Source organism: Centropristis striata, chromosome 6, assembly GCF_030273125.1.
Source record: "Centropristis striata isolate RG_2023a ecotype Rhode Island chromosome 6, C.striata_1.0, whole genome shotgun sequence".
Lineage (NCBI taxonomy): Eukaryota > Metazoa > Chordata > Actinopteri > Perciformes > Serranidae > Centropristis > Centropristis striata.
The window spans coordinates 29,422,909-29,447,977 of NC_081522.1; the positions used below are offsets into that span (position 1 = coordinate 29,422,909).

Here is a 25,069-nt window from a genome sequence, read left to right on the forward strand (position 1 = left end):
AAACACAATGTGCACATTGCAACCCTACCCAACTCTGCTGGAGTGAGTGATCAGTTCTGCAGTAAATTAAGCACGGTCCGTCAAACTCTAGTGGCATTGATATTCAGTGATTGTCAATGTGTTTGTGAGCGTCTATGCAGAGAGAGAAAGAGAGAGAGAACGGGACAAGAGGGGGGGGGGGGGGGGGGCGAATCAATAGACTGCACAGCTCAATTACTGATTAAATTTAAGAAGAATTCTAAAATAGGTTGCCAAATATACACGTCAGTTTACCTTGGGGGCCTACCCAAGTAAAGTCTGTGTGAGAAACTGCAGAGTAAGCAGGCTGTAATGGCAGTTTGACTTTGTGAAACCCCCTCAGTGTGGTCTGGATGGGTCTACATTTCCCCAAAAAAGGAATCACAAATTGTGAAGAGACAAACTTCACAGCCCTAAAAAGTGCCGTTCTGTTGGTGTAAAAGACAATGGGGACTGTGAAGTGCAAATCCTAGAACATAAAAATAAATATTATCCAGTGGAAGCTCCAGTTTAGGCTCTTTAAGCTGAGGGAACCACTGGTCAGAAAATCTCACAGTTCCCATTTTTTTCTGAACACAAAGCCCTGATCACAAGCTTGTGTTTTTTTTTTTACATTCCAACTAACAACAGTATGATGCTCTGCAGGCACGTGGGTCTGTCTGAAAACTGGGCTATTTGGATTTTATTTGTTTTGTATTGTACAAAAAGAGTTTATTTTCATTAAATTGCTTAAGGAATTATGATAGAAATGAGAGTTTATTGTGTGCTTTTTGCATGTGCTACTACATTATAACTTCCCCCAATAACACATCCATAGTTAAAATGAATTAATATAGAGGAAAATCACAAAAACACTCCAGGCCCATGACCTGTAAGCAAAGGTGAATCCGTCCCAATGCAAGTAATCCCAGTTGTAAACCGAAAATGGTTCTGGAGGAATTTACACACTGTGGGGCATCAGTAAGTGATAATTTACCCAACCTGACTCTGGAAAAGTTCTTAAAAAATGTACTACCAAATCAGAATCCTTGCCCTATTTATATCCCTGTAGCTATTTGAATACAGTTATGACAAGCTGGACTAAGAGTCTAAAACCGAAGCAAATGATAAGTCATGTGACTCATTGGGCATTCTGTCATTCTTTGTCTGAAAATACCTTTAAACTTTGTCTTTCTCCACTAATCACAGTCACATAAACAGAATTGTTATTGAATAAATTGGAATCACAGGAAAGCTGCAACTCTTATGGATACAGTGAGCCCAATTTTCGTCATGTGTGATGATCCAAGAAATGAAAAATGTGTTTGACTGTATGGTCACAGCTCTTACTTTACTGATCCACTTACCATTCCAGGTCTTTTATTTTTTTTGAGAATTGGTGGTTATGGGCAGTGGATGTTTAGGGGGAGATAGCAGGTCAACGATAAGTGCCACATAGAAGCGGTGAACATCACCTGAAAGCTGTGAACCTGAAGATTAATTTGAGATGCAGCTCAGTGTTGTGTGTCAAGTTTTTCTGGTCAAAAATACCTAATTATTTAATTATGACTTAATGAATGAATGAATTATTAATTTATTGAAACCTATTAGGGTGTATAAAGGGTCATAACATTAGTAGTGGCTTTCTAAAGTCCATTTCCATGTTCAACTATGTCCCATAAGTTGTTGCAGCAATTTTTGTTTGATACTAGTGTTGGGACAACGAAGCTTCATGAAGCATTTGCTTTATTTTTTGACCCCACTAGATGGTGGTCTTGGCTTAAGAAATAAGCCTTCAGAAATGATAATTGAGTGTGTTTTCAGCCCTTTGTTTAAAAAAGAGCGCCATCTCTTGGGCTCCGTAAATAAAGCAAATGCTTCATGAAGCTTCGTTGTCCCAACACTAGTTGATACCATTTGCTACACACATTTGGTGCTGAATAATGCAATTTAATCCAGTATATTCCTTAAATTGAGCCTGCATTAAAAAAAGGCGGAAATTGGGACGTCCCACCGGCGGAACACCTGAACATAAGGACAGGATGGCTTGTAACAGCAATCCTCGACCCCATACTCCTGCAGTACCCCCTGCAGAAACTTCCAGGGAACCTGATTGTATAAGCCTTTCCCAAGTCCACAAAACACATGTAGACTGGATCGGCAAACTCACATGAGCCCTGCTAGGATAAAGAGTTGGTCCACTGTTCCATGACCAGGAATGCATTCAGAGGTTCAACATTGGGTCAGAGTCTCCTTTCCAGCACCCTGGAGTAAACTAATTGGATAATTGATTTGGCTGCTACTCCCAAACCTCTTTGCAAAACCAAAGAGGTATGTCAGCCAAGACAGCCCCACAGGGTCCAGAGCTTCAGCATCACATCCACACCAGGTGCCTTGTCACTGTGTACTATTAAGATCTGTAAATTATAATGAAGAGTAATGACAGTGAGTTGTAGACTGATTGAATGATGGAAAACTGCACTTATTTTTTCTAAAACATGTTGTCTTTGTAGATTCACTGTCATCACTGAATTGTTAATTAGATGATAATAGACTTAATAGACTGACTGAATGCTGAGATATATTGTTGAAATTGCACTTACTTCTGACATCTCCAGCTGTTCCTCATTGTAAATGTTTTCACAATGCACTTGATGCAATTTTCTCAACAATAGCGAAATTAAAGAAGTTGGCCCAACCTTCCATACTATCAAATGGTCTGTGTCTCCATCCAGTGGTTGAATTTGATATAGGGATTCATTTAAATTCAAACTTTACTCAGACTAAACTCAGACTTTAATCCAAACAGAGCCTTCAGGGGTATAGAGGTCTGATTGATTGCATTTTAAAAAAATTGTAAATACATAATACACACAATTATATAGTGTTGTGTAAACTAAATAAATCCCTAACAAATACATTTTAAGTGACCTGCGTGATTTTTCAGAAAGAAAATCATACATTTTTCTGTGGTCCAATTCCATTTACTCAAACCCATGCGACAACATATATGCTGATGATTATACCCCTACAGAAACGTCATAAGTGTTACTTTTATTATGAGCCATGGTTATTCAAATACAACTTGTAGTTGCAGATAGGACTCTCCATATGTTACATGAATAGTAAAGCATCCTCAGTTGGCTACGGAGAAAGTGAGGTCTGTGTGACTTGACTTGATTTGACGGCTCAACAAGCCTTGTGATATCATCTGGGGTTATTCTTTATATCCACGTAGTGCCAGTCCTCACAATTCATAAGTTTATGGATTTCAAGTACCCAGGTGCCAACAAATATATACGTATAGAGTATAGTGACACGACTGTGACTGAAGCCAAGTTAAGACAGTGGTGGAGTCAGACGACGGCATAACCCGGCAGATGGAAAAATTGACCGTCATCTTTGGTACTTAAGCTGATTGGGCACCAGGTAAAGCGGCACAACTCTAAGTCCTACTGCAAGAAATATAGTTTGAACTGAATCCTTCCATCAGGGATCTCGGTGACCAAGTAAGCAACTGAAATGTATGCCCTCTCTGATGCACTGCAAAAGACATGTCCATGTTTTGGTTCACATTTTCTCAGGTCAATTTGCTCTGCTTGCCGGGTCTGCCATGCAAGAAGGAGGTCTTCCTTCAAGGAGTCTTGGATTGTCCCACTCCCTTTTCCTTTCCCACAGACGTTGGATCACTATAGGTGTGTTTCAAGTGAGTACTTTTTGAGTACTTTTTGGAAAGTGGCTGAGTGTTTTGGCTACACCCACTAGTTAGTTGCCCTCTGCCTCTGTTTCCATACAGTTATTTTCCATGGTTTTCTTGATAATAACCAAAATCATTATCAAGAAAACCATGGAACATGTCTAGATATCAGCTCCTAAATTAAACCCTTATGAGCTATGTTTGTTTGTTATCATTATATTTGTCCAAACAAATGTACCTTTAGTTGTACCAGGCATTAAAATGAACAAAACATTGAAGAAAACAAGGGTGATCTAATCATTTTCTCCATGACTGTATATTGATGTATCTTGTGGGCTAGTTAGGTAAGGATCTTGTGTATGATCTCATCTGTTTTTAATCGTAGTGATATTTCAGGTACTTTCCAGCAGCCTGCTGGGGGCTTTTGGTACCAGACAATTTCTACTGGTGTCAGCATTTTATCTTCCATGTTACCTTATTTGGGTGCTAAGATTTCCCGTGTTTTGTCATCAATATAATTGAATGAGACTTTAGTTCCTTTAAAAAAATAAAAATCATACTTTATATTATTATAACCTTCACAAACATCCTTTTACAAGCCTTTTAACACATATCAAGATTTTACCAAGATTTTTTTTATGTCTTTAGTCTGGTCATTACAGTGATTACTTGTTGTATATCAGGTTACAGCTCTTATTTGTAACACACACAAATTTAGCTCAACACAAGTCAAGAATGATCATTACTGCTTTTTATCTTGTTTAACACACAAGCTATTGGATTAAACACATACATTGTGTTTATATTTTCTCACAACTCCCTACCCCCAAACAAGTATGATATGCATGAAAATACATTGCTGTAGGCAATGTTATGATTTTGTTTTAGTACATTGTCATTGTATTTGTTTATGGACATCTTTTCATACATTTACAGTTAACAGGATTTTTTTGAGAATAAAAGATTTGTGCTGTTTTAAAAAAGATTATAAAAGGAAGTATCAATGCCAATTTCTGTTATTTACCTTAATGCAATAGGTACTGCTTAATTTTGATTATTGTTGACTGGACTTACCAACTGACTCTGACTGACTTAATTTGCTAGGTAAATGTCTGACAATGACAAAATAATTACTTAGCTTCTATATGGTTGATTGTTAGCTAGTTTATTGAAAGCTGTTTTAAAAAATCAAATCAAATCCAATCAAAATTACTTTATTTATCCCAGAGGGGAAATTCAGTTTGTCTGGTAGAATCTCTGGAAGAGACACTGGAAGAGTTTTATTGGCTGACTGACTGGTCTGCTAAATTGCTGGTATGCTAGCTGTTGTATTGTCTGTCTTGACGACTATCTGTGTTTTGTTTTAATAAGTAAAAGGCTGTTTCTAAGCTGACTGGCGGGTTTGCTAAATTGCTGCTATACTAGCTGTTTAATTTTATGTCTTAACTGGTGTGTTGTTTCAATGGGTTAAAGGTTTTGCTGTTAATTAGCTGACTGGCTGGTTTGCTAAATTGCTAGAAAACTGATTATCTCACTATCAGGCTGGATTGTTAGCTAATATATACCAGACTAGCAGACTAGTCCTTGGTTCACTAGCATAGACTGTATAATGGACGTAGTGACTGTGACGTCACCCATTGGTTTGTGGACTGCCTGTTTGAGGCATCGAGTTCAGCATTACCATCGTCACCATCTTGATTCGCATATTTGGACCGTGGAGGGGCAAGAGGGATCTGACGACACTGACTACACGCCTCTCTACACTGACAACCTGACTGAGAGAAGCTGCTGCTAATTCATGTTAGCAATACCTGGAACATTAACAGAGATGTTCATTTTGGCTAGCAAATTAAAAAAAACAAAATGTAAGTTACTTACCTCAGAAAAATGAACAGCGACTCCTTGAAGTGTCTGTTAGTCCAACCAAACACTAAACAAGACATTTTTAATGAACAAAAAGTTCAAATAAACTGTCATTAAGTGAAAATACAGTGTGAAAGGGTCAAAGACCCTCATGTTGTCCTAAAAAAAAGTGTCTGAGCTAATAAATCAAATGAGAAGTTTTCTCATTTAGTATTAAAATGGATGGACCAAAATGCTTCTGCAGCTGCCGTTAGCACCCCCTGTTGGAATTTTCGGTAGAATGCAGCACAATGCACTTCCTGGTTTGCCTCACTACTCAGACCTGGAGGTTGCCGCCTGGCTAATATATACCAGCTAGCAGACTAGTCCTTGCTTCACTAGTGATCTTTTGCCTAACTAGTTTTCTGGCTGACTGATGGGATTTGTTGATTGACTAAATGACCCTCATGCTCCTGGCTAGCCAAATGACTGAATGAGATTAACTAAGGACTGGTTTGCTGTCTGGTTTGTTGGCTGCATGATTGAGTGACTGTCTAATGGTCTTGTTTGTTAATTGCTTGGCTGGCTGGCTGGCTGGCTGGCTGACAGGTTAGTTGGTGGCTACACGATTAAATTACAGCTTTACTGACTGCTTTGTCAGCTGATTGAATGACTGTTGATCGCCATTGTGTCTCCATGGGATCAATGCTACTGAATAATCCTATTCGACTGGGTCACACACATACACATTGGTTCGTGTTTATTAGCTTTTACTCAGAGAAAACACCACAGGCAGAGCTGATGAGCTGATGATGTCATTCCATGCTCTGATTGGTTGGCACTGCCTTCCTCCTCCCCCTCTCTCTCCCTCTCTGCATCTCTCTCTCCCTCCCTTTTTCTCTCTGTGAATCCTTACTCATCCCATCTCCAGTCCCCCACCTCTCTCTCTCTCTCTCTCTCTCTCTCTCTCTCTCTTTTCCTCCTCCTTTCTGTCTCCCTACCTCTCCTCTCTGTCCGACTCTGCTCCTGCCAGGAAGATGATGGTGATGCTGATGATGTGACACTGCAGCCAGCCAATGATCACACAGGCAGGGATTGGAAGGGGCGTGTTCAGAGACCAAGCTTGGATCTGATCGATGCTGAGGAGACCGAGGAGGAAGAAGGGGAAGAGAGGGAGGTAGAGGAGGGTGGGGAAGGCCTTGTCGAAGCACAGGAGTGCAACTCTGGCTTGATAAAAGAGGAGAAGAGGAGGTGGAGGAAGAGGAGGAGGGAGGGAGGAAGCTGTTGCCTGTCAAAGGGACATCAACCTGTGCTGTCATGGACAAATATCGACCAAAGAGACCAACCACCCTGGCTCTGTTCCCACAGTTGCCACAAGCCGGCACCCAGGTATGGAGACTGGGAGGATCCCCTGTTTTTAAAATGTGCCGGGCAGATTGGTTACAGTGTGTATTTGTGTGTGTATGATAATGGGTTATCTTGTGTATAGAATGAGGCATCAGCTGAATAAATGGGTTACTGTGTGTGTGTGTGTGTGTGTGTGTGTGTGTGTATGTGTGTCTGTGTTTGCGTGCGTGCGTGTGTGTGTGTGTGTGTGTGTTTGTGTGTATTTCCTGGGAGGATCCTGTCTACACGATGAGACAGCATTGGCTGTGTATCTTTGTTGGTGTATCTTGTTGGGTGTGTGTGTGTGTGTGTGTGTGTGTGTGTGTGTGTGTGTGTGTGTGCTGGCAGTGGGTCAGTTCTGTGCTCCAATAAATAGGTTCCTGTTTTGTGTATTGTGTGGCAATATTCTCGGCAAATGCCTGTACTGTATTAATAATATCAATATTCATAAGTCGGCCTATATCATGAAGCTGACTTGTTTTTGCAGCTTGGGGTTCAGGGACTTGCTCAAGGACACGTTGACAGGACATACGGGCTGCTGTGTGGATTGACCCTGATACTGTTAAAACATGTTCTGCCATCTTGTGAAATACATACAAGTGTATTTAAGATGGCTCAGCTGTGGCAGTATATTTCAGCAGGAGAACATCAATAGGAAGAAGATAATACAGTACAAACCCAAGTCAGAAAAATATAATTTCTATAAAAACAAGCTGAGACAACAGTGAAGTAGCTTAGCTGTGGCACCTCGGGCAGTGTTCGGTAATGAGTGGTCTCTGAAGCGAGTCTGCACTAGTGAGCAGCACTCTCTCAGCTGTAGTATGCTTGTGTATCCCTTTAAATGACTTGCATCCTGTTTACTGTGTCAGTACAGATCAGAGCAGAGTCATCCAGTCGTCTAACCTGGGTTTACCATCAACATTAACAAAATAACTAGAAAGGAGGTTTCTTAGTCCAGTCGGAACATCAAATACATGTGTTGTTGTTGTGGCTACTTTTGCCTATTAAAGACACTATATGTAACATTTTACATTAATTGTTTACTTTGTATTGCCAATTTGTAAACAGATTTTAACGTAGGCCTAACAAAAAAACAACAATATCTTGACTTTCTTAGTTGTCTATAACAGCCATTGGCCTGTTGTTAATGTGTGCACCTGAGTCTCTCTTCAGCTCTGCTACAGTGCCAACTACAACACAGAGTCCAACACAAATTCCACATAAGCATAAAAACAAACCCAAAAATCAATGGTGTTGATTTTAGCCAACAATAATTGCCTTCTACTAGCCAAAAGTGATGGTACAGTCATAGAAAAAAATATTTGACCATTGTTTTCTTCAGTTTCTTGTTCATTTTAATGTCTGGTACAACTAAAGGTAACTTTGTTTGGACAAATATAATGATAACAACAAAATAGCTAATAAGAGTTTAATTTAAGAGCTGATATGTAGCCATTTCCCATGGTTTTCTTGATAATAACCAAAATCATTACCAAGAAAACCATGGAAAATTGCTAGATATCAGCTCTTAAATTACTCATAAAAAACTTTTATGAGCTATTTTTGTTGTTATAATTATATTTGCCCAAACAAATTAACCTTTAGTTGTACCAGGCATTAAACTGAACAAGAAACTGAAGAAAACAAGGGTGGTCTAATATTTTTTCCCCTGACTGTATGTAATGGTGGCCAACGAGCTAACTTTTAGCTACGTAAGCTAAAGTGAACTATAACTACATGTAATCTGGCTACACTGCATGGATCTGCCATTGGTTGTTTTGTGAAATTAGTTGTTAAGATATTTATGAAAAAAGAAGCAGAAAAAATATTAATCTATGATGATCTAATAGCAGTTTTGTGTGCATCGACGTTTATGGCCATGAAGGTCACCAGAGGGAGTATCTGGCACTAATTCATTTTTTGTGTTTTTATCGGAAGAAAATATTACAAATATGAATGAAATAATACAAATATATAAACTGGCACATAAAGGGTTGAAATTCTGAAAATTATTGAATGTTTGGTAGTTTTGAAGAACTCTGAAGTTGTTTAAGAGATTTATGGGGGAAAAAGGCAGAACAAAAATATTGATTTATGGTGGTTTGATAGAAGTTTTTTCTTTGCGTGGATATTTTTGGTCACGAAACTCACAAGATCTGGCACTATATAAAAAATAATAATGCAATCAAATCTATTTCGTTGCTGATCTTTGACATATCCAAGACTCTAATCACCACCAAAGCCCCAGCTCCCTACTGTGTAATATATGGAAAATAATTCATTTTTTTGTGGGTTTTTAAAAAAAAAAGAAATAATGAAATAATTTAAATATATAAACTGGCACATAAAGGGTTAAAATCCTGCAAATGATTATTGATAGTTTTGAACAAGTCGTGTAAAATATTTATGGAGAAAAAAAGCAGCAAAAAATATTGATGTATGGTTATTTAAAAGCAGTTTTTGTGTGCATGGACGTTTTTGGCCACCAAGGTCACGAGAGGGTAGTAAATTTGAGGAGGGCATGAGGGTAAAAGTAATTTGCTAATGGCTAGCTAGTATTATGGATCACCATGCTGTTAAATGAACATGAACATGTCCCAGTAGCTCACTGGTGGAGCACATACTACTAAGGCTTAGTTCTTGTTGCAGTGTATCTGGGTTAAAATCCGGCCCCCCTTTCCATTTTCTCTTTCACTATCAAATAAAGCATTAAAATTCCCCCAAATCTTTATAAATGCTCGTCAATCACGTTCAGTCTCATGAAGAGTGCCGTGCCATTATTCTGACATTATTACTAAACCTAACCATTACTCCACCACCATGTTGTCATTCCATAAAACAAAATTATTATTGAAGAAACACACGCAAACACACAGGGAACCCAGTTTGGTTGAATTGAGCAATATTGTAACAGTCTAGAACAGTCTAGTAGAAGCAGTCACTGGACGAGAGTGTGCATTTCCAGACTCTATGGCTGTCAGAACAATGAGCAGTCCCCTTGTGTTGGCCTGTCACTGTGTTGCCTGATGCCCAGGATGCTCGATTCACAGTGTGAGCACCAGATGTTGACAGCAGTTCAATGGCCAATGGTATCATAAATTACAAGGATTTTCTGAAATTTACACATGCCATATTACCTTTAAGGCCCAAATTATAATACAATATAAATATTGTGGTAAGAATTGGTCATTGAACAAACAAGATGGTAGGCGAGCATTGAGGTTTTGATCCAGTATAAAAATCCTTATCAAATCTACCTATGACTAACATTCAACATTTGCAAATAAATTAAGTTGTAAAAACTCCCATCTCTAATCGCCTTTTGTTGGGTAAGAAGGCATAAATGAAACCTAAAAATGAGGTTATTAAACAAATAAAAAGTGACATGTTGAAGTAATAGTTAACAGCCTTAATAGCCTGCTGAATCTTACAGATTACATTTCACAAGCTACTAAGTAACAAAGTCTATTTTTTGTTGTTACAAAGCTAATTACCTATCGCTGATATGGCTGCTGCCATTGGTGAAGTTTCAGTTTCACGAATGAAAGTAATGGTCAGAGATAAAAAGGTTTGATAAGTGATTTGCTAGCTTCAGATCCTAGCAAATGCAGACAACCAGATCTTAATTGGAAAATGGAATCTAACCCTACATGGCAAAATGTTGACCCTTCTCTCTTCCAGTCTTTCCTGTATTTTATCTATCAATGCTGAAAATATTAGTCAATTTAATAGTATTAAAGTTCTATTACCTTGCAAACATTGAATAGCACTGTGCTAGTGTATGACCAGCACTTCACTTCAGAGCTTGTTTCAGCTCTGAGGCTGGATTAGTGCATTTTAATTATACTTAAATTAATCACTTGTGTTGTTCAGGGACTAACACAGGCTTGACTTGACACAAGTCTTTACAAAGGTTAGCTAGACAATAACACATGACTGTTAATAGTCAGGCTAACATATAGGTCAGTTAGGTCAATGGTAGAAAGTAACTTGCTTAAGTACTGCACTAAAGTACAATTTTGAGGTACTTGTACTTTACTTTTCAATTTTATGTAACTTTATACTTTTACTCCACTACATTTTTAGGCAAATGTTGTACTTTTTACTACTTAGCTGCCAGCTATAGTTACTTCTCAGGTAAAGATTAAACATTAAAAAAACAAAGAGATTTTTTTAAATTAAACCTCTTAACTATATATTAAGTAATGAAAATGAGCCCAGTCTTTACACAATTATACTGCTGCTCAAATAAATGCATATATATATATATATATATATATATAGAACAAATATAGTTTTGAATGCAGGACTTTTACTTGTAGTGGAGTAATTCTGCTGTGTGATTTTAGTACCACCACTGTGTTAGTTTTTTTTTACAATTATTTTATTCTGGAACAGACTTCAGCTTCACAAGTCTTTGGCTGGCTAATGCCTTTATCAAAAGCCACAATCTGGTCATCTCTGAGCTGGCCATAGCTATAATGTACAACAGCACTAACTATTAAGGTTTTAACCTTGGGTTATTTGACAGTTATCAAGTAAAGCAACAATTAATTTGTTAACATTCAAAAACTATGTGTGTATAGGGGTAGCCTATAATATGTCATCGTCATATATACATGCTCTCTTCTGATATAATCTTTCAGCTATAAAACATCTTCGATCCTTCCTTTCTGGATAATTTTACAGCTGTGTCCGAACTATCTGTGTGTAGCCTTCTCAGCTGGATTCTTCTGCTTTGCTGACATAAACCCACAAATGTATAGTTTTGTGGCAAATGTGGTTAATTAAAGGCCACTAAAATCAAAGAAATCTAGACAACTAGATTAAATTATAGCCATTTGGAGTGAAACGCTTGACATTCTGTGGAGTAAAGTTGCATGCCTGCAAATGTGTAATACAGGATTACAGGCCCATCCAGTGTGAAATGCCATTAGTTCTCCGTGAAAAGGAAATCTTAAGTAGTTCGACTGCTCCTCACAGGTTAACTGTAATATGAAGATATCCTATAGAAGTTATACCCTAAGTAATGATCTGGCTGTAATAGATCATATAGTCGATATAGTCAATGATCCACTGTAACCTGACTGAGTAGGAAAATAATGTGCTGACAGGCAGATCTAGAAGGTTATTTTGTCTTCATTACACTCTTTCTATGAGCTGCATAGAAATACAGCAGCACTGTAAAGATCTGGGACCTGCTCTCAGTGGATTTAAGGCATATGCGGATGTATTAACCATTATGTTGCTTCAGGGTTTCTCAGCTTGTCGTGACTGATAGATTTGCTTGGCTTATAATAGGTTGTACAAACCTAGGGCTGAATCTGGCTTTAGTACTATTCATTTCCATACTCTTCCATACTACTAAAATCTGTGCTGTTTCAATAATGTGCACACAGAAAAAAATCTTGCAATTTACTTTGTTTTATTTTTTTGGGCCACATTTCTAGAGAATGGATAGCCAAAAATTCAGTTAGAGTGAGCCATGAACTATAAAAGTTTATATTTTATTTGTCTTTGGCTAAGTCTGCCCCGTACAGTAAATTTACAGATCGACAACGATTCTATTGGCCAGTTACCAATAACAACAGCTCTTCACAATGTTTATTCTACACAATGTGTGAGAGTGTGTGTGTGTGTTGTCCTCACAGGCGTGTAGCTAAGAGTTACCAAGCCTGAACACGAGAGCTGAAAATCCAAGCTGTGCCCTCAAAAATCTATGAGAGAAAGATTACAAAATTACCAGCAAAGTGGAAAGTCACATTTATTCTACACAGCATTATAATTATCCAAATATAACATAACACAATATTATCCTTAAATGTATTGGTTGTGAGTCACTTCGGCTGTCATTGTCACTGTCCTTATGTTAATGTTTCAAATCTGTCTGTCTCATATTGTTGGATTGAGACATCCATTTTCATTGATTCAGATTACCATAGTTTCTCCAGATTATAACATTAGGTTGTTAAAGGTATGTAATGTTACTCTTGGCACCAGGGCTTGACATTAGCACCTACCCACTCGTCAATTGGTGGTAGAATTAAGCAGTGGTGTGCAACACATTCACTCTAACAAGCCACTTTGGCATTTGGAATAATATAGGGTTGTAACAGTTTGTGTATTTGTGCTGAATTGTGGTCATGGTGTAGTCTAGTGCACATGATGGCTGCCTTGCTTACTCTGTGTCAGTTTGGAGTCTTGGCTGTGAATGTTGTCAGAAATTGTCCACAAGATGCATTAATGACATGAACTGTACTAACCATTGTCAGAACATGCTTTATTTACAGGTCTTACATATAATTTATGATGCCAACGGTGTCACATTTTCTGGCATGATCTCATCATTTACAATGCAGTAACCTCCTGAGTGCTGCTGTGTGTTATTTACATCCTGTCTTGTTCATCCTGCAAATCCGGTACTTCTATGTGGTCTGGCTTCTGTAGTATGCCCTCAAGTGGAGTTCTCCAGTAAAACATATGGAACCAAAGTGCACAGTTCTGTCTGGAAGCCTTTAGCCATAACCTGTTAGTATGCATTGCAAGCGTCCGTGAAGAGTGCTGGGCTTTGAAGCCAGTTTTACATAGTGGTGACAGTGGAATTATAATTTCCAAGTATACCATTGGGCCCACCCATACATGCCTTACATTGGGAAAGAGAGGTCTGATTAATGTTTTCAAAAGCCATAACCCCCACGAAATGACTCGTTTTACTGTCAGAATATGATTAATTCAGTCTAATAGCATTTGGAAAGTCTAGAAGAGCTGTCAATTCAGTAATTTTATTGCCATTCAAGTTAGCAGATCGCTAAACCGTAAGTAGATGGCTCGGCCAGCGGAAGTCTATGTTGTACTACATTGTGTCTATAATATATTATGCACAGAAGTTGATTTTTTTAGCTTTATGTGCCACTGAGCACCTTTCTTAGGAATTAATCATTAATCTATCATTCAGGCACACAAGTGCAAATTAAACAAGGGCGCTAGAAGACCTGCCTGTTCCCGGTTAACTGCAACAGCAATGGAGATTGGCATTGCTCCAAACTGAAAATTAGGGGTTGTGGTCATTCACATTCACAAGTAATTTGTAGCACATCATAGTCAACTTTATAAAATATAATTTCCCGGCAACAAAATTGTGGCTAGCAAAATGCTTAGTGAGTAAATTTGGAAAACCACCAACCACAGTGACTGGCGAATGCCATTAACAAATTTATGAATTATTATGTAATACACATGCATGTACATAAATGCAATTACATATTCATGTTTATCTTATGAAACCTAATCAAAATGTTATTGTAATTAGTCTATGAAGTGTTATAATGATCATACACTCTGTCCAAGTGTCATCAGACACATTGAATCTATTAATGAAAGCAGCCATACAGTGATTGGCTGCTTTCATATGTGTCTTCACCAATTGCTCCTGCTTACCAGCTCACCACAGGAGGCTAATTAGACTAATAGCGCTCTCTACCAATTAACATGTATGGCTGTAAGCTGGGACTGTCACTGTGTGTGTGTGTGTGTGTGTGTGTGTGTGTGTGTGTGTGTTTGTGTTTGTGTGTGTGTGTGTGTGTGTGTGTGTGTGTGTGTGTGTGTGTGTGTTTGTGTTTGTGCCACTGACTCTTAGCTGCAAATTAATCAGCTAATTGTTAGTTCTGAAATAAGTGTGTATTAGGGAGATGCCACTGAGCTGTGTTGTCAATCCACCTATTATTACAGATAAACGCAAACAGTCCTATTAAAATAAATAAGCAGGACATTGGTGTGAAAATCCACATATCTCAGTGATCTTTTTGTTGATGTCTGACCTGGATCTTTGTTCTTGTTCAAAGTTGTCTTCTTGTGGTGAAGCAGCTGTATATGCAGACTCATTTGAGCAGTGCTTCATTCCCGTTTTGAAATCTGAGATATGAACAGTCTGCACTGACTTTGCTTTGCTGGGAAAAATTTAAACCCTGTGCACACACAATAAGCAAGCATGGACGCAGTGGAAAGGAGAATGTGAGTTTGACACTACCCGTACAGTGGGCTGGGATGCTTTTTGACATACGTCCTTTCCCTTATCCCTCCAGTATACATGGGGGTTTTGAAGGCAAGTGGCGAGGATAAGAAGGATGCTACAGCTGAATGAGCATGTAGCTGAGGCCCAGGAAGAGAACCACTTTAAAATAAGTAATCTAAAATTAATTACATAAAGAAGTACTCTGGAGCTTCTGGGTGACTGGCTGCGTCCACACTGCTCAGTGAAACAAGTCTTCCAAACCACATGACCACATAAGACCCAAGGAACGTTTCCACAAATTGGCAATGAAAGGTGCTGTATCTGTGATATTTTAGGGGAAGACAGTCTTATTTAGTGCTGTTAACAGAACAAGAGAGGAACTAGCTGATTCAGCATCACAGGCAGCTGCATCAGTCTCTTATGTCTGTCCAAAAGACACTTTTAATTTCACTTTAAATGGCAGGAGTCCAGTTTCCAGACAGGGCTGATAATAGTTTTCCATATTCTACAAAAATGTTCACACATTGGAATACAAAGTAAAAATTTCATGTACATTGTTATATGTAGTACCTTTAATAGGCAAAAGACAACAACAGCCACGACAGCAAAAAAACCCTTTTCGACCAAGCCAGTTCCCGGCCGGTTCCCAATTGCGAACCAGTTCTTTGGTTTTCCACCATCAAAGAACCAAAAACTGGTTCCACAACAGCACCAATTCTCTGCTGGTCTTGTCAGGTGCCAGGGGCGAGATTATCTGACCAACAAGACCAACTCAGTGCCATTAGAGAGACCAACTAAAACGTGTATTATTTATTTATTTGATTTGTTTAACTGGAATGTGATTGATATGGGTAGCTATCGTGCTAACGTTAGCGTGCTGACATTAGCGGGCAATCACTACTGTTAGCCTACAACAAAGTGCAACAATAACATCTTACATTCAGTATTAATAAGAATGTATTCGGCGTCCATATTGATCAAGATGAACAGCACAGATGTGTTGTAGAGACATGCAGTCTGCCTTTGTTATTATACTTGCAGAGATTGGAGACATATACAGACGTTATGGAAAAGCAAACAGGTTCAGATTCAGAGCTGGTTCGCAAGCTGAATCAACTGCGAAACACATGAGCACCAGCTCTGAGCCGGCCCTGGAATGCTTTGGTCCAAAAGTGGTATAAATGTATTTGCTCCAACTGGACTAAGAAACTTCCTTTTTAGATTGAGTGTAAACTGTTCAGATTGGTCTCCAACCTGTTAGTCAATAACAATTCCTTTGTAAAGTGATTAGAACCATTAGACCATTAGATGTTAGTGCAATGTACTGTATATACTGGACAGTCAGATTAACTCAACCCTTCCTCGACAGCACCAATCAATGTTTCAAATGTGTTCAATTGACTGATTTGAAGCGGCATGTTAGTTCACTGTTGATTAGATCAGTTTGGTTAAGGAGTGGCAGAGGCTAGATATTTTAACCATATCCATTCCTTTTATCCCACTATTTCAGCTGTGTATCCATTACTATAAATTGTTTAATCATTTATCTATTATCTTTTTCAACGGTTTATCCATTTCATTTAGCTAATTATTTCAATGGTTTATCCATTCATAATAGAATCAGAATCAGAATCAGAAATACTTTATTTATCCCCAGGGAGAAATTGCTTTTTGTTACAATTGCTACTGTATAAGAATAGACATAGAAGAAGAAGTTTTTCAACCATATATCTTTTACTTTTAGTCATATATTTAAAAAGTTCCTCAATCATTTTTAGTTTTCTATTTCCAACATCTATCCTTTAGTTTTCTGTAGCAATTGTTTGTCCGCTACTTTTAACATTTCATTATTTTGTCATACCATTTATCCATTTCTTTTAGCTGTTGTTTTTTTCCCCCTTATTTCCATTCCTTTTTCTAACTTTCAACCTTTTTGCTTATTTGCTTATGCACTTTGAGTTACAACACTTGTGCAGGTGCACCAGCTAATTCAATAGGTAATTTATTTATTTATTTGAATGTATTTTCTATTTTTATTCAATCTGTTCCAGAACTGTTCAACGTACGCCACTGGCAAAGGCAGAAATGCCCATGGGGTGGAAGTCTCTGCTTTAATGCATCATTGGAGAATTACAACAATGGAGATAAAGTAGACACGGCCTGGTGAAAAAGCCTGGCCCACCCAGGGGTCATTTAATTGTGTCATTAGCTAAACCCATCTGCCCCATGCTCCATACAAACACTCAACTTGTGGGAAATGGTCACATCAGCATACATATATTCCCAGTTCTAACATGTTGAATGCCAAACTGGTGCTGGTGCTAGATGGAAAGTTATGACATCATCAAAGTTTGGAGGATACTTGGAAACCATGACTTTGAACCAATCTATGACATTTCAGCGAATAAATGAAAATGTTCTTTTTGGGCACGAGAGTAAAAGTCAAAGGTCCCTGAACCTTTAAAAAATTCATGACAATCCATCAAATAACTCAATATGTTATTGAGAGAGATTATATATATCAGATGGTCAAGATAATTCACTCCTGAGGAAAAATCCAGGGGTCTACCATCCTATTTGGACAATTAAATGACAATGCAGCCAGTAGTTTTTATATGTATAGTAGTATTCCAGTCTGTACCCAAGCGGTGTACCTACTGACCTATCAACAAGCTTGCATGCCTTAAAAGGAATGCCCATTTTCTGACAAGTCAAGATGTAACATCACATAAAATGTAGAGCTCAGGATACAGCTTAATATTTTTGTCGTCTGTTTATGTGTATATTCCTCCCCCTAGCACTTTGTGTCTCATTCCCTTCACTTTCATGTTTTATTATTATGTCTTACTCCGTCTCAGTTTTTTAAATTTAATTCAGGAAACATTCATTCTGCCTCTGGCATAATACAACATAATAATTCCCTTATAAGTAAACTTCAATCACTACAAAACAACAGTAAATTAACAAGCATCCACAGGATGACGGTTTATATCCTTTGGTGTGTGATGACAACCCTAGACATTCACAGCTAAATTTACAAGGCCAAAATGTGGACTTCCCTGACCAATAGCAATCAATACTCTGCATGTTTAACATAAAACCCAATTAGGGTTGTAAGTGGGGCCAGTCAGTCTAATGGACAATGGACTGCAGTATATGCCCTGCTCAAAGTGACAAGCCAACTCTATTTGCTGATGTCATGAGACTTTTGAAATGAAAACACATTTTTGTGGGCCAGAAAATATCTGCTTGTATCTACTTTCCAGGAAGTAGTTGTAGCTGTTCTGCCCCTGCATATGATTTGTTTTATATTGTAGAGGACATGTAACTAGGTACATTTACTCAATTACTATACTTAAGTACAAGTTTAAGGTACTTGTACTTTACTTGAGTATTTCCATTTTGTGTAACTTTATACTTCTCTCCATTACATTTTGAGGCAAATATTGCACTTTTTACTCCACTACATTCAGCTGACAGCTTGAGTTACTTTTCACGTCAAGATTTTACATAAAAACATGATCATTTAAAGAGATTAGACATTCTTTTTACTCATAACCTCATAACAGTATATTATGTTGTTTAAATGAGCCCTACCTTGAGAAAATTCAAACACTGCTTGTATAAATGCATCACCAATAATATATTTGGAATATATAAAACAATCTGAGTGGGTCCATTCTGCACAATGAGTAATTCTACATTTGATACTTTAAGTACATTTTGGTGCTGATACTTTTGTACTTTTATGTTTTAGTTTGGTTAAGTATGTTTTTGAATACAGGGCTTTTACTTGTAGTAGAGTAATTTCACAGTGTTGTACTAGTACTTTTACTTAAGTAAGGGATCTGAATACTTCTTCCACCACTAGATGGAGGTCTTTGTGGACATTGGAAAAGGCAGCACATCCTTTTCTGATTTTCATGGATGACATGAGGAGGGGTACCTGTCGCCAGGTGGAGATGCGGTTCTTCACTGCCTTATTGGTTCCTTTATTTTTTTAACAGCTTCATGGCCTGGCTTGTGCTGGGCAGAGATGATGTTTGAGTACTAACTATGTGGATGTGTCAGGAGTTGCCTGGGTGTTGTTGCCTTGCTTGGTCACGTTTTTGTATTCATCACAGTTGAGTCATAGCAGGGCCAGACTCTGCTCCAGCTGCTTAGTAGAACTAACAGATTTTGGAGGGGCAGAGATAGACAGGGTGGCTGGGTTTTCTGTTGAGCCCTTTTCGTCTTCAGTGTCAGAGGAGACACGGTAACGCTTTATAATAAGGTCCTTAATAACCATTAATTAACAAGTAATAAGGCATTGTTCTCGCTTTAGATCCGGTAGTTGCAAAAAGCATAGTTAACTTATAGTTAACTTATAATAGATGAGCATAAAAAGTATATTTTAATATCAATAAGCAAACAAAATAAGATTAATGAAGGCATGGCAAAGACATAATGGGTGGGTCATGGGTGTTTGTAATGCCATTATTAACACTTATATAAGCTTATAAACACACAATAATGTTAATAAGCATCTTGTAAGGACTTACAAGGGCCTTATTACTTGTTAATGAATGGTTATTACAAGGACCTTAATATAAAGCGTTACGGGAGACACTGATCCTTTGGTATGTAATGGTAAACAGAGGGTCATCCTTGTCAAAGAGTTCATCTTTACAAATCTTTAACCTGCCTCCTTATCCGATGACCTGATACATGTACAAAGTAATTTTCCAAATGTAAATGGAATCAGTGGAGATTATGAGGTTGTTCTTCTTTCTTTCATCTTTTTGTTGGACACAGTCAGACCTCCTTGTGTTTCTCCTCTTACAGTCACGAAAAAAAATATTAGACCACCTTTTTTCTTCAGTTTCTTGCTGATCTCTAGCCATTTTCCATGGTTTTCTTGATAATAACCAAAATCAAAACAATACCTTTAGTTGTGCCAGGCATTAAAATGAGCAAGATATTAGAGAAAACGAGGGTGGTCTTATAATTTTTTCCATGACTGTACATTTAGCAGGGTATTTACTTTCTTAGCCCACAAAACACCAGAGGAGCAGGAAACAGTTGACAGTTACAATGTAGACAATTGATAGTAGTTGTTCTTTAGCGTGATTTCTGAATATTATAAGGTTCTTTATAGGTTATTATAAGGTTCTTTTGTAAAATGTCCCACTTTTCAGCTTCAACTTTTGAGTATTGTTCAGGAGCTCATTTTTGTGCAGCCACTTCTCCCACACGCACGCACACACACACACACACACACACACACCGAGTAACCATAGTAACAGAATGGGGTGTGAAAGAGGGTGTAAGCAGATGCAGGATGGGATGTCAGTAAGTGAGTCAGCGCTTTGCGTGGTCCCCGTGACGTCAAGGCTGAATCCTCACACACTTCCTGGTCCAGGCTTCATTCTCTTACCGGCAGAGAGAGAGAGGGGGCTGGGGGGGGGGGGGGGGGGGGGGGGGGGGGGGGGATAGATAGATAGATAGATAGATAGATAGATAGATAGATAGATAGATAGATAGATAGATAGATAGATAGATAGATTTCACGTTTCACTACTGACCAATGCTTGTTAACAAATGTGTGTGTGTTAGTGATAACCCAATCTCTGTTTTATTACCTCTAGGACTCCATCAACAACAACTCTTTAGGCAAGAAGGACAGCTGGAAGGACTCCCGCTCCTCCTCCCCACATATTACAGGTGTGGACAGAATTTACATTTACAATCAGTGACAAAGCTCTGTAGTCTTAACAAATGATCCATGAACAACATATGTGTCAACAACTCACCTAAAACAGCCTTCAAACAGGAGCAGCTGCAGCTCTGTCAGTAGAGCAATCACCCACTAATCAAAGGGTTGACGGGTCGATCCCCGGCCACCAGACACTGAACACTAAAGTGCTCTTGTGTGTGTACCAGTGTATGTGTGTGTGAATGGTGTTGTAAAGCACTTTGAGTGGTGGCTAACACTAAGACAGTGCTATATAAATCCATTAACCCTTTTACATGCACAACACCACTACATTTTAGAGGCATATATTGAATTTTTTAGGCCATTACATTTTGCTGCCAGTTTTACTTTTCAGGTCAAGATTTAACATAAAACATGTGAGCAATTTAAAATGATTACACATAATTTAAAACACATAAAACAGTGTGTTAAGTAGTCAAAAGTAGCCCTACCTTGACACCAGTGAAATTTCTGCTTATATAAATGCATCAATAATTTAAAAAAATCCAATAATATATTTGTAATTTATAAAACAATCTGAGTGGGTCCATTCTGCATAACGAGTACTTTTACTTTTGATACTTTAAATACATTTTGATGCTAATACTCTTGTACTTTCACTGAAGTAAGTACTTGTAGTGAAGTAATTCTGCAGTGTGGTATTATTACTTTTACTTAAGTAAAGGATGAATACTTTTTTTCTCCACTGCTTGTACTTCACTTGTGTATTTATATTTTATTCTACTTTCTACTTCTACTCCACTACATTTTGAAGGACAATATTTTACTTTTTTACTCCACTGCATACATATGGTATCTTTAATTGCCACTTACTTTGCTGCTAATTTCAATATTATAATTCCAATAATTAATACAATATAAAAATCAAATAATACACAATGATATATTATTAAAGGTAGTGCAGAGTTAAAACAGATCCTCAAAAAGGAAGTAAAAACTTGAAATGAATTATATATTTTTCTTCAGTTTCTCTAACTTTCTCAGGACAAACTGCTTACTGTAAGCTACTTGCATAATCCTTCTGCATACATCTGGTTGCCTAATAACATAATCTGTTATTTTGGTTTGTTCTCCTGCATGTGTTAAGGCGATCTAACACCACGAGATGTCCAACCCAAAGCAGAGGACAAAGTTCGGCACAGCACGCGCCGCCTGGCCCCCAAACCGCCCACAGCCAATGGAGCTAACAGCAGGGCTAACGCTCAGGCTGCTGCCAACACCACAGACACGCACACTCAGCCGCGAGACAGACAGGTGTCAGGGGCCACGCACACACAGTCTTCCAGCCTACCTAGGAGTCAAAAAAGAGGAGGTAGAGGAGCAGCAGCGATGAGAGAGAGGAGCCTGGGGGACACCAGAGGAAAGGATGGAGTGACAGCTGGGAAGGAAGAGAGGAGAGCAAGACTGTGTGATGAGTCCAAAGGGAAAGAGAAAGAGAGGAATGAACATCAGAGGCCAAGAGAAGCAAATGGACTGAAAAGCCGGGGGGCTGATAGGAAAGGAAAAGTAGCCGTGAAAGGGGTTAATAAAGGAGGGGGATTCAAGACAAATAACATACTGTCTAACAAGGAAGCCTGTCTGACAGCCATGGTGGTCCCACGCACGCCGGTAGCACCAAGAAACCAGGACAAGACCCAAGACCAAGGTAATGAACTCAACTTTACAGTGTTGTTTGGTGGGTGTTAGAGATGTGAATCAGCAGAGCCCCCACAATACAATTTTACATTTACTTTTACATTTAATCATTTAGCAGACGCTTTTATCCAAAGTGTCTTACAGGGAGAATAAAAGCAAACAATGAAGGTATAGTGCAAAAAGAGCTATTAGTGCATCAATAAGTGCTAGTGACAATTATTTAAGGAGTAGAATTATCATCGATACTTGAGTCACAATAAGATATTATTGCAATTTTAAGCATTTTTCGATACTGTTTTTTACTGTTTGTTGTTACGCAATATGGTGAGTATTGCAATACAATACACTGTGATTTAACTGTTTAACTGCATTTTGTGTCCACAAAACTAAATTCAACCAAGAATTGTTCTGTCAAATAAGATAAAATTATCAGTCTATTCATCTCACTTCAGTCTTTTTATTTCTCCACAATGAGAGTCAAAGCCACAGACTGACCAACAAAGTATTCAGTCAAACTGAACTTAACTGATATCAAACATGTATGGGCGACAACAACTGCAGCTTTTCTCAAACTTTCCTCAACTTTAAGCTTCACTGCTTTGATTTTTTTGGAATGAAACATAAAAAAAAGCCTAACTTTGCAGCATTATTTCAACAACTTCCCGACACGATATCCTGACACATGGTGCCTATAGATTCCTTAGGTCTTCTAGTTTTATTTGATACCAGTATCACCAGTATATTCCTAAATATCGATACTTGGCGGCCATGAATCAATATAGTATTGCCACGCAAAATATCGCAATACAATGTTATATCGATTTTCCCCCCACCTCTAGTGGGTGTAGTCATTCATTTATTTGTACATTTTTTTAGCATTCTTCCATTGCAAGAGTAACCATTTAAAAAAGGGGATAATAAGAAAGATAGATCAAAGGATGCATTCTTGTTCACCATAATTGACAAGATGCTATGCTGCTGAAAACTTGATTTGTGGGCGTGAAAGCCAAAATGACTTGCTTGAGGGCAAGATAAAGACCCTGAGTAGTGCTGAGGAATTTCTGGTTGTATTGTTCTAATTTGTATTATAATCTTTTGTTTTTGAGTGTTTTTTCCACTTTGCAAGCAGTTTACAAATTACTCTTTATTTGCAACTCTTGACCATATTTTGACTTCTTCTTGATATTTCTGAATGTAACACTTCAAGAAGGTTACTGACCTTCTTGATTTCCATCAACGCAGTAGAGAGAGATTCTTGTACTGCTACAAAAGGATCCGCTAGTTTGGACTGCGGCCCTCGTGTTTGGTGGAACTGGTGGATTCTTTGCCATCTCCCTTTACAAAGACTAAGACAAAACAAACTCCTTCAAATAGCCATATTCATTTGGATCTGTTTTAACAGCATATTTTAGAGAGGAAAAAACATGGGGATATTGGCATTCTCACACGGACATTGTTCCTAGCAGCAGTCTCGCAAGACCTCACCATTGTCCGTATTTTGTGTTTTAGGCCAAAACCATGACAGGACCCAAGACAACCAATCTAACATGTCCAGGTCCAGCAGTGAGGGGGGGTCAAACAGAATGTCCCTCAGCTCAGACACAGAGGGGCCCCCACCAGGACCACTGCATCCCTCTTTATCCCGCCGAACCAATCCCGACATCACCGAAGAAGAGGGGGAGGGAGATCCGACTCCCTGTGTGAACATCCAGAACGGTCCAACCCACTGCTTTGCAGGTAACGGAAAAACAGAGATGGACTCTACCAAGTCAGAGGTGGATGCAGGGGGAGGAAAATGTGGCGATAACAATGAGGTGGAAGGCACTAACTCTGTCTCTCAGGGAGATGTTGCGGCTGCTCAGACTGTACCAAAGAGTGAAGCTACAGCAGGGTTAAATTATGACTCTGTTAAATACACTCTGGTGGTTGATGAACATGCTCAGTTGGAGCTGGTCAGCCTTAAAGACTGCCTGCACAGTTACAACAAGCACAACGATGACAGCGACGGAGAGACTGTCTATCAGTCAGCCAATGAGGAGGAAGACCCAGAGTATGAGGAGGAGAGGCAGAGGAGTGAGGAAGCAAGGAAGCAAGGTAATAAAACAGATTATTTTTTAACATGGCAGAGCTCACTTCTGTCACAAAGTAATATAATAAGCTGTACAACAGTGGTCAAGGCCATGGGGTCAATAAAGGTCAATAAATTAAAAGACATTAAAGGAAAGCAGCAAATTTAAGTCAAGCCTTCTTGTTAAAGTAAAGAATATAAGGGTGTAACAGTTCTTTTCATTTATTTTCAACATACAGTACGTACAGTGCTGCAAATATCAAAAATGGGCAAACCCTTTTTTGTGATCATATTTTTCTTTGATTGATGTTCTTAACATGTAACAATGGGAAAAAGTAATTCTTGAAATGAGTAATAACATTGCACACTGTGAGTATTAAAAAGTATTCAAAAGAAAAAATATCAGTTATAGAAAAGATAAAAAAGGAAGAAACAAAAGCATGGTTAATAGTGCTCAATTCTTGGTCAGTGGACAGATTTAGAATCTGTAAAATGGGAATGAAGCACGCTGATCATCTGGAATCCGGCCACTGGAAAACATTTTGGAAACCAGGCCTTTCCTCGAGAGGAATTTGCAATGGCCCCTCAACTCCATAGACATCTCCAAGTGTCCCTGAATGGCCACCTGTCTAAATGTCTAAAGGGGCCTCTGTGCTGGAAATTCAAGAGAGAACATCA

At 38.4% G+C, this 25,069-nt stretch overlaps 1 protein-coding gene across 1 annotated transcript in view; it reads left to right on the forward strand.

Moving 5' to 3' along the window:
- The first annotated feature begins 6,738 nt into the window (after nt 1-6,738).
- LOC131973508 (C-Jun-amino-terminal kinase-interacting protein 1-like) overlaps nt 6,739-25,069 on the forward strand; it is a 31,819-nt gene continuing 13,488 nt past the window's right edge. The window contains exons 1-4 of the mRNA XM_059335519.1: nt 6,739-6,925; nt 20,561-20,636; nt 21,776-22,333; nt 23,833-24,417. Of these exons, the coding sequence (XP_059191502.1) occupies nt 6,854-6,925; nt 20,561-20,636; nt 21,776-22,333; nt 23,833-24,417 (1,291 nt within the window). The 5' untranslated portion in view covers nt 6,739-6,853. The remainder of the gene's footprint in view (nt 6,926-20,560; nt 20,637-21,775; nt 22,334-23,832; nt 24,418-25,069) is intronic.